At 45.0% G+C, this 9,561-nt stretch overlaps 1 protein-coding gene across 1 annotated transcript; it reads right to left on the reverse strand.

Moving 5' to 3' along the window:
* Positions 1-1,180: 1,180 nt before the first annotated feature.
* NYX (nyctalopin) lies at positions 1,181-8,356 on the reverse strand. The gene is made up of 4 exons (XM_025190085.2): positions 8,051-8,356; positions 7,793-7,887; positions 7,534-7,609; positions 1,181-3,901 (listed from the first exon to the last, which is right to left on the reverse strand). Exons 3-4 carry the CDS (start codon positions 7,553-7,555, stop codon positions 2,502-2,504), a joined length of 1,422 nt encoding a protein of 473 aa, XP_025045870.2. The 5' UTR covers positions 7,556-7,609; positions 7,793-7,887; positions 8,051-8,356; the 3' UTR covers positions 1,181-2,501.
* Between the last annotated feature and the right edge of the window lie 1,205 nt (positions 8,357-9,561).

Raw genomic sequence — 9,561 nt, forward strand, 5'->3', positions numbered from 1 at the left:
TCTGGAGGGCATATACTAGTCCCCTTTTTTCACTAGAGGTTGGGAAGGGTTCTTTCCCTCAGTGCCCAAGTTGCCAAGATGGGGTGCATTTTTCCACCTTACCCACGGCAGTTCTGGGACCCAGTGGGGTGCAGTAAGGGGATTAGGTTATAATGTTGCCCTCTAAGAGGTAAAACTTGTGGCAAGTGTGCAGTGTGCATACTCACTATGGAAGGTGTTGGCTGCCCAGCTGCTGCCTGAATGGGCAGAAGGAGGTGGGATCGAGCCCACCACCCTGTGCTACAGAGGTTGATGCCCTATAGCTGAGTTCACTGAAGATCCCACTCCACCTCTGTACCTTCAGGGCATCCCTTATCCTGCCTTCCTAATGTGGGAGCCAGCTCCATCCTTGGGGCAGCCTGTGATGATGCTGTTTCAGCTAGCAACAGATTGAGAAAGGTTTGGAAAAAAAGCATCATTCTGGCAGAGGAGGGGATTGGGGCTGCGATGTCTGGTACAGCAGAGCATTGACACTCCCCATTTTTTCTAGCTCTCTCTTGAAGGAGCTGAGGAAGGACAGTACTGAGGCTGCTGTGTCCAGAACAGCATGGAACCAGCCACGCTTCCTTGAGTCCTCTTGTGCCTTATACAGGGAGATGGCGGCAACAGCCCAGCACTGAGGTAGCTGCGACAGGGTGGAACGATGAAGGCCCGCACTGTACAATTTACTGCCAGGTATTTGAAATGAATGAAGTTGTGGCCTAATTAAATCCCGTCTATTGCTGAGGGGGGCAGCAGAAACGAAGAGTGGAGCTGTTTAACTAGGAAATGGTCAGCGTTCCTTGAGGACACAGCCACTAACACCTGGCATGTTAAATAATGGCCTCGGGGAAGCCATTGTGGTTTGCCTGAGTGGCTTACCTGCCTAACCACTCATCTGTTTCCCCAGTTAATAGCCAGTCACTGCCATCAATACAGGGAATATGCTAAAATAAGCCTTGTGTGGCAAAGTCCTGTATCACCAACCATCATTCAGCCATTTATTTCCATGTCCCGTGTCTACTTTCCTTTTCATTTTTTCCTTGCTGGAGGGTTTCAAGGTTCCCTCTAAGCTGCAAGGCAGCATGGCTCCTCCAGGCCAGGGGCTCAGGGCTCAGTGCACGGAGCTGCCTGGCTGGGGCAGGGACACGTCCCCTCCCTATGGGGGAGACTCACTGCCCTGTCCTCAGCAAGGAGCTGCTGCTGTCGCTGAGGGAGAAGTGCCCCTCCCCCAGCCAGGCGGCTCTGTGCGGAAATCCTGTGCCCCTGGCTGGGTGGGGCTCATTAAGCAGCTGTGGGGCCGTGCATCTTAGAGGGAACCTTGGGGGAAGGGGTTGTTTGTGTTTTTCTACTCACATCCAGTCCCTTCTGAAATCACCAGGTCAGCGAAGCCTGCGCTACACCCATCTTCAGGTAGCCCCACGGTGGGTCTATCACCAGTATAGCTCCTCTGGTACCAGCTGGGAGAGCTAATATAGACAGGCCACTGGTTTTTTTTGCCACTGCGTCCTCTAAACCTGCTCTGAGGGTTAGATAACGTTGGTAAACGCATAGATGCCCTGTCTACATGAGTGCACCCCTTCTTCCTAGCACCACTGAAGCTGTATGGATGCTAAATCAACCTGTATAATACCAGGGAACAGCTTGCTGCCTTCCTCAACTGTGTCAGGGTGATCTCAGGGACAGATCACTGAGAAAAACACTGTTAGACCAGAGGTGGGAGAATGAGAAAATCTTGAATGTAGGTACAGTCACAATGGCTTGCTCTTCCCAAGCACAGTTTCCAGTGTGACTGATAAACTATCAACCTTAATACGGCACTACCAACCTACTCGCTTATCCCTCCCTTCCTCCTGGCATTGTGCACAGGGAATAATGCAGCAGGCATGTGTGTTGAATATAATAGGTCTGAATATCCTCTCACCCTGGTATAAATCAGAAGTCACACCTCTAAAGTCAGTGGAGTTCTATCAGCATAAAGCACCAGGAGCAGAGGATAAGGTTCCTTATGTGTTTCTGGATTTATGGGTGAGGCTGATATGTTAGAGCCCAATCCCATGCCCAGGAAAACCAATGGGATTTTTTTTTGCGGGGACTTCTGGGAAATCAGGATTGATCCTAACTGAATAAATACTGCAGTGTAGCCTTCAGTAAGAAGCCCTTGCCCTTCCTATCTAGCAGAGAAAATCAGCTGTCCCAGAGGTGACTGTTCACTCAAACTCCTTATTATTGCTGCTCTCTCATAATGCTCTGCCAACGCAGGGTTTTTCAAACCCAACAAATATAAATTCTCTGCCTCAAGGAGCTTAGTTTCTGCCAAAGAAGGGTCCAAGCCAAACCCCCTCCCCCAAACCCAAACACCTGCTGTACTGTAGGGAGGTTTGGAGCCAGACCAGCCTCTGAACTCTGCAGTGCCAGCACCTTTCCAATGACTACACAACACAGAAACTCAGTTCTTAAATGTGCCTGAGGGAGCCCTGGCGTTATTCACTCTGCAGAACAATCACTGCTGGAGCTGTAATGAGTGCCAGGAGATGGAAAGAGCAGGAGATGGCATATTCCCCCACCCCCGAAGAAACTTCATCAGCTAGCCTGTCCAACTGGGTGGTGTTGGTTAACGCTTCAGTGGAATTTGCCATCTCCTCAGGAAGGCCCTCCTGGAGCAGGAGTTTGGAAATAAGGCTGCTGAATTTGCTCTCTGTGGTAGAGTGAAGCTCTGAAGTTGGGGTTGCACTGTAGGATGTGACGTTTAACTCCACTGGGTCAAGACAAGAACCTTCAGGTGATCTATCAAACAGCACATCTGCCAAGTCAATGCCAGCTACTGAGGAGGGGGAGGCACAGGGAATATCCCTGACCAGTCTGTAATTCTCCATCCAATCTTTCAGCCATTCGAGCTTGCAGTCACACTCCCAGGGGTTCCGGAAAAGATAGAGCCTTCCCAGGAAAAAGACTGGCTGGAAGACAGAAAAAGGCAGGGTGGTTAGGCTGTTACTGTTCAAATGCAAAGAGACCAGGCTGGTTAGATTTTCGAGAGCCCCTTCCTCAATGTAATTGATCCTGTTTCTGTCCAAGTATAGAACTTCCAGTTCAACCAGGTCCCGGAACCAGGTGTTGGACACATTCCTGAGAAAGTTCCCACCAAGATTGAGCATTTTCAGGTGCCTCAGCCCATCAAAAGAGTTTTCTGGGAGGTCACTAAGCAGGTTGTCATTCAGATAGAGATACTCCATTTTCTGACAATCTTGAAAGGCTCGGTCATGAATGACATTTATTCTGTTGTCTTGGAGGTTAAGATACTTCAGCTTCATCAGGCCCTGCAGAGAATTATAGGCTACAGCTTCTATTTTGTTTCGCTCCAAGTAAACATGGGTCAAATTCTCCATGCCTCTTATGGCTCCAGGGATCCTTCGGAAATTGTTCTGGAAGCAGAAGAGCTCCTGAAGGGCAGGCAGTTCAATGAAAATCCTGTCCGGGATGTTGAAAAGGTTGCAGTCAGCTAAGTCTAGCTTGACAAGCCTTTTGAGGGCAGTAAAAGTACGAGTGTGCAGATAGCGGATGTATTCGTTGTGGGCCATTTTAAGCTCAGTCAACCTGGGTAGCCCTTTGAAAGCCCCAGGAGTGATAAAGGAGATGTTGTTGTGCTGAAGTGAGAGAGATTTGAGGGAAGGCAGGGTACCAAATGCCCTCTCTGAGACAAATTTAATGTTGTTTTTATCCAGGTTGATAGAGGAGGCTTCACAGGGGAACTCACTAGGGATCTGCTGAAGGCCGGCACGGTCACACAGGATGGAACAGCTCCGCTCCCTGGTGCACACGCAGCTGGCAGGGCAGGAGCGCACACAGGCCCACACAGCATGGATGTGGGGGATACATAGGATGGCTGGCAGCCAGAGCAGCGCCATAGCCACACAGGTAAGGGGTGGGAGGAGAGGAAAGAGAGAGAGAAAAATAGATGCCGTTAGTAAACATTAGTTATGACAAAACATTTATGCCACAGTTCTAGCCAGATCACTAACAGGGACCGATTGAAATACATTTTCACTCAAGAACACAGAACTCTCATGGAAGAATCCTACAGAATTTATTAGCAAAGGTAATTTTGCCCTAGGGTTTTAAAGCCCTCCTGTGGAAGTCCAGCATGGGTTTAATCTCTCTCAGATTCTGTTGGTCCCTATAGAATCCTGTTGAACTTATCACTATTGTGGAATCCCCATCTCTGGCGATATTTAAGAGTAGGTTAGATAAATGTCTATCAGGGATGGTCTAGACAGTATTTGGTCCTGACATGGGGGCAGAGGACTGGACTCGATGACCTCTCGAGGTCCCTTCCAGTCCTAGTATTCTATGATTCTGTGATTAAATTCTTTTAGGAATGTTTCCACCTTCTACCACTTCTTTCTGAGGAGTATCATAATTAATGTGTGTGTGCTCCCACAGGGAATGAGCATGGAGTGATTTGGGGTTTGGCAGGTCTATCGGTGGGATTGTTTGAGCGCACTGCAAGCAGGTCTGCCAGTTATCAGGAGGAGTGATTAGTTGGCTGAGGCATTGCAATGTCCATGGGTATTTTCCTGTGATAAGTCCATTCAGTTTGATATTTATTTCACTAGTGACTTGGGTAGGTGCTTTAATAAAAGGAGAACCATCCACAGGTAAAATTAAATTGTAATATTTAAAAAGCCACTCCTGCCATAGATTTGGTGGAGAAGCATGAGGGAAAGGCAAGTTCAAAAATATGGTTGAAACGTTTTTTTCTTCAATTTGGATCTTTCATTTTAAAAGTTAAATTCTGCACCTGTTTTATTCTACCCATTGGATACTATTTCCTAGCATCCTGCCTGCCTTGCAAGTCTGAGGCTGGCATGGCTTTCTGCTGCATAGTTAGAATCAAGTAAACAGATGTACAGCGATGCGGAAGGTGAAAACTCCCTGCTTCCAGTCAGAGAAGAGGAACAGGAACCTGTGATAGTGTAAGCAGTCAGATGGGGCTGTGTATAAGGGAAAAGCCTAGACAGCTGCAAGTCTGAGAAAAACAATCTTTAGGGAGAGAACTGAAAACAGATTTCATTTTGTACTTGCTCTCCTACACTGTGTCCCAGAATGAAAAAGAGCACGCATAAGCTTTTGACATTGCCATTGGTAAAGCGTCACCTGCTGCGTGATTTTTCTGTTGCAGTTTATCAGCTCTCATGCTGCTGCTACTTTAAAAAAAAAAAAAAAAAAAAGGTATCAGCCTCCTTGCTAACAAAGTCTATCACAGTCTGGCCAGTCTCATGTGTTTCATGCTAGGCCCTTGAGCAGCAGAAGGGGCACTCACTGAGGAGCCCACCCATTCCTCAGGGTTACTGCTTGCATTTTGTCTAAGGCAAGCTACAACATGGGGCATGGCCAGATTTGCTCTCTCTGGGGAACTCAGGGTGCAGTGATCACCGCCTGGACCTGCTCTTGAGTGTGGTTTGAAGATAAACCTCTAGTTTGTGATGCTTTTGCTATATAAGATTAAACTACAGCAGCTGTCAATCTTCTGTTTGACTAGTCCTTTTGGCTTTTATACACAAATCAGTTTGATGTTGGAAGCTTTCCCAGGTCTTCTGAGCATTTCTATCCGTTTTCAAGGCCACCTGCACAGAATTTTTTTTAATTGAGTTTTTCACTTCTTTCCCCCTTCTTCAGGCCCTGATCCTGCAAAGAAAATTGCCTGGCAGACCCTGTAAATCAATGGAAGTCTATGGGTACTTCTGCACTACAGACGAAGATTGAAGCTGTCACTGTCAATCTTCCAGGGTTCAAAGTGAGGCTATGTCTACACTACAATGATCTATCGGAAAAAGGTACACTAATTGCACTCTGCAATTTGTGTACCTTTTTCCAATAGTTTTTTCGAAAGAGGCTTTTCCAAAATTTAGCCCGTCTACACTGGGCCAAATTTCAGAAAAGCCTCCTCTTTCAGAAGAGCCTGTCTTCCTCGTGGGAGGAGGAAGACAGGGCTTCCGAAAGAGCGTATCTGCTCTTCCACAAAAAAAAAAGCGGAAGAGCAGACACGTTCCCTGGACGGAGCAGAGTTTTTCCGTGATACCAGAGATATCCAAGAAAAAACATGTGGTGTAGACTTAGTCTGAGAGGGACACTCCCGTGAATGCCAGTAGTCCTGCTTCCATGAGAAATAAGGGAAGTTGAAGGGAGTGTTCTCCCTTGGATTTCCTGCAGTGTGGACAGCGCCAAAAGTGGAGTTAAGGTACTTCAACTTCAGTTACACAATGAATGTATCTTAATTCAACTTTGTACCGGAGTCTGCCCACCTCAGTCTTTTTGGAAGATCAGGGCCTTATGTTGTATAAAGAAGGCTAGAACACAGAGGCAAGGTACATCCCCGCTCTCCCCTCCTCCATTCCTATCCCCCCAAAAAAGAAATTCTGATTATTCTTTTACTTTAGAATTAGCTTGGAGGCTGTGTTGTGACTGGGGAACTAGCAAAATGGTGACTCTACAGGAATCAAATCTGTAAATATGGAACAAATGAAAAGGAGGAGGGATTTTATTCATACTGTTTAAAATTCTTTATTTGTCCCTTAACACACATTTAATTGGGATGATTAATTAATGTTTTAGATAAAGAAATTCTTTTACGAATTCAGCACCCAAAACCTGATTTGACTTTCCTGACAATTCCATTGGAAAAGTCAAGCCTAAATAATATTGTTAAAAACACTTTTCAGATTCTTTGTAAACTATGAAGAAAAAAGGCCCAAATCTAGTCAAAACTTTCCTTTGCAAGTCATCGTAAAGACTAGTGAGATGAAGGATTTACAAATTTCAGTCACAGTTACACAGCAGCCATTTTAAATGAATTATTTCCATTACAAAGATGTAAGATGCTGAAGCAGAGAGAGACTAAGTGACATGCCCCAAATCATGCAGTGACTCAGTGACCAAGTTCAGTACTGTACCTGCTCCCAATTTGCCTCTAAATCCCTCAACTTGCTAAGAAAACACTTGAGTTCAGGTCAAGCCAAGTCATTTCCTAGTCTGCGGCGATTCTAGTAATGAGCAGTTTTCCTGTTGCTCTCCTGAATGTGGATCTACTACCAGTTGATTTTCACAACCAAGGTTGTCTATTTACAAATAAATCTGTTGAGTCCACATAAGATACTCAATCCATTATTAGGGACAATCTAGTCATTGAAGACAAGAAGACAATGTCCTCCAAGCCAAAAGAAAAAAAAGCAAAAGAGGGAGCAAACCCTCTCAGTATCAGAACATTTGCAGTATTTTTCCTTTCTTTTTTAGAGATAAAGTCCTGCTAAAATTCATCATCTGAACATTACTAATTCTGAGAGGGTTCAAACTCCAAACCCGGTTGCTGATCTGAATTTGCACCTTCATCCCTTTCCTAGTCTCTTATGATAGCAGATCCAAATTCAAAGCACTGACAGATTTATCCTGCCGTTATCAAATCATTACAAAAATTATTAATGTTGCTATTGACTTTCACAAAATAAAAATACTACTCACCATTTAAAATGATGGCAAACATCACCTTGGTTATTCACTTGTGGCATTTCAGGTCTGACAAGCAAACTTCTGGGATCTAAAAGAAGATGGAAGGAGCAAAGACAGTTTCAGTCCATTGTCATGTAGTGTCCCATTATGATGTCTGTGTCTAGAAAGGAAAAGTAAAATTCACAGAGAGAGGCTTTTCTAAATTGACATTCTCCCCTAATCTTCAAACCAACACACTGATTTCTTCCTTTTATTTATTTTTTCCACTGACCTTTTCAATGCATGCTTCAGTTTTGTGCTGGTCTTAACAACTTTTCAGCAAGGGCTTGCCCAAGTTGTAACATGAGGTGGACTGCTGAAATGTGCCTGGATGGGTGGAAATAAGGAAAAATCATTAGGCTACTAGAGACTGATCATGTAATCAAATCTATGGATGCTTTTCACTGCAGCATTGTGGGGAACCAGCAATGAACTGCCACAACAAGCCCTTATTAAAAATAATTTGTTTACTCATGGGTATAACACTTACCTAACAGAGCAAAGGCTGTCCCCTCCATCCTTCTCTGGAGCCTGCCATTTGTTGTACTGGTCCATCTCTCAAGAGTTGGCATTTTTTCCTCTCTAAAGCGATCATTTAATGGCAGGAAAATCCTCTGTATCAGAGGAGGATTAATAGAGCTGGAAGAATGTGTCTGTCCTCTAAAACTCCAAAGCAAAACGCAGATTGCTGACCGACCAATCTGCTGCATTTTTCCCAGCACCACCATCCCACAAAAAATCAGCCCAGAACTGGCACTCTGCCATCCAAATAGCATTACTAGAAATCTAAAACAAAGCTATTACTTTGGTGCCTGTTACATAACAGGAGAGGGAGGGAGGGAGAGAGGGAGTAAAATGTAATTATCTTTTTGGGCAACCCCAGACTTATGATTTCAGCTCATCAAAATAGCTGGCCTGAACAGACCAGCCCACAGCAACTACCAGAGTTTAAAAGCTTCCCAAACTCAGTGATCGGCACCAGTACAGACCACTGGGTCAATCTGGTACTATGCCACTGACCTGAAAGGAAGTTACCTCTAAATCACATGGGCATGAATGAGAATGGGATCCAAACCTCATATATGTTTTGCACTGGTAACAAAGGCTCCAATGAAAGCTATGAGAGAGAGCGCACATGGGGCCATGTACAGCATATATTACTCCTGGGAGAAAACAGCCCATTCTGTCTAAGAGTATATTCTACTTGCTTGGCTGATGTTTGTGTGAGGAATTACAAGGACAGGAGCTGTATGTGACAACACTACTCCATGCAGTACATGAGGCAATAGCTAAAGCCTCTTCTGACAGAATAATGATAGTTTCTGTAGAGTGGGTGAGACTAAAATGAGAGAGGCTGAGATCACGTGCTATCATGTTACCACTTCTTTTCCAGTGAATTAATTTTACTTTTTCAATAAATGAACTGCAGCTGGAGCTGGTTAATCTGAGTTTGGTTCCTCTGTATTTCAGGGCAGCATTGAAATGGTAACCTGCCCCTGAACACATGTTGCATCAATCATGTTCAGTGCCTGTGGGGTTTTTTCATTTTTGACTGGCCCCTCACACTTAGAAGAGCCCACAGGAACATTTTAAATTAGCTCTTTGTGGTGTGAAATTCCTGTGCCAAAGAGTTAATTAAAAATGACTAGCTGTTTTAAATTCACATTCTATAGAGCTGGCAAAATGGATTCTAGCCTAAGTCCATCTGAACTCAGGGCCCTGCAGGGAGCTCTCGTGTGTGTGATGCTGAAGAACATGACATCCATCTTGTGATGCATCTGCTGAGACAACTATACGAGCATCATCCATTGGCAGACAGCAGACAAACACCCACATATGCTTCTGGCCAGTGAGACTGGATTTTTTAAAAGAGCACAGAGCTAAATTTTCCAGTGTTCAGCAGCCACAATTGCGATACAGGTTGGGGCAGGGCCTACTGCTGTTGCCAGCTCTCCCCATAATTGGTACTTTTCTTAAAGCCCGAGCTCCTGAAATCACATG

This window comes from Pelodiscus sinensis, chromosome 1, assembly GCF_049634645.1.
Source record: "Pelodiscus sinensis isolate JC-2024 chromosome 1, ASM4963464v1, whole genome shotgun sequence".
In the NCBI taxonomy this organism is placed as follows: Eukaryota; Metazoa; Chordata; order Testudines; family Trionychidae; genus Pelodiscus; species Pelodiscus sinensis.

What these genes read in the sequence shown, in the direction of transcription:
- NYX (XM_025190085.2), bottom strand. Translation starts at nt 7,555, where the DNA reads ATGTTTGCCATCATTTTAAATG. An exon ending in GTTTGCCATCATTTTAAATG is followed by an intron (nt 3,902 to 7,533) that starts GTGAGTAGTATT and finishes TCTGGCTGCCAG; the next exon opens with CCATCCTATGTATCCCCCAC.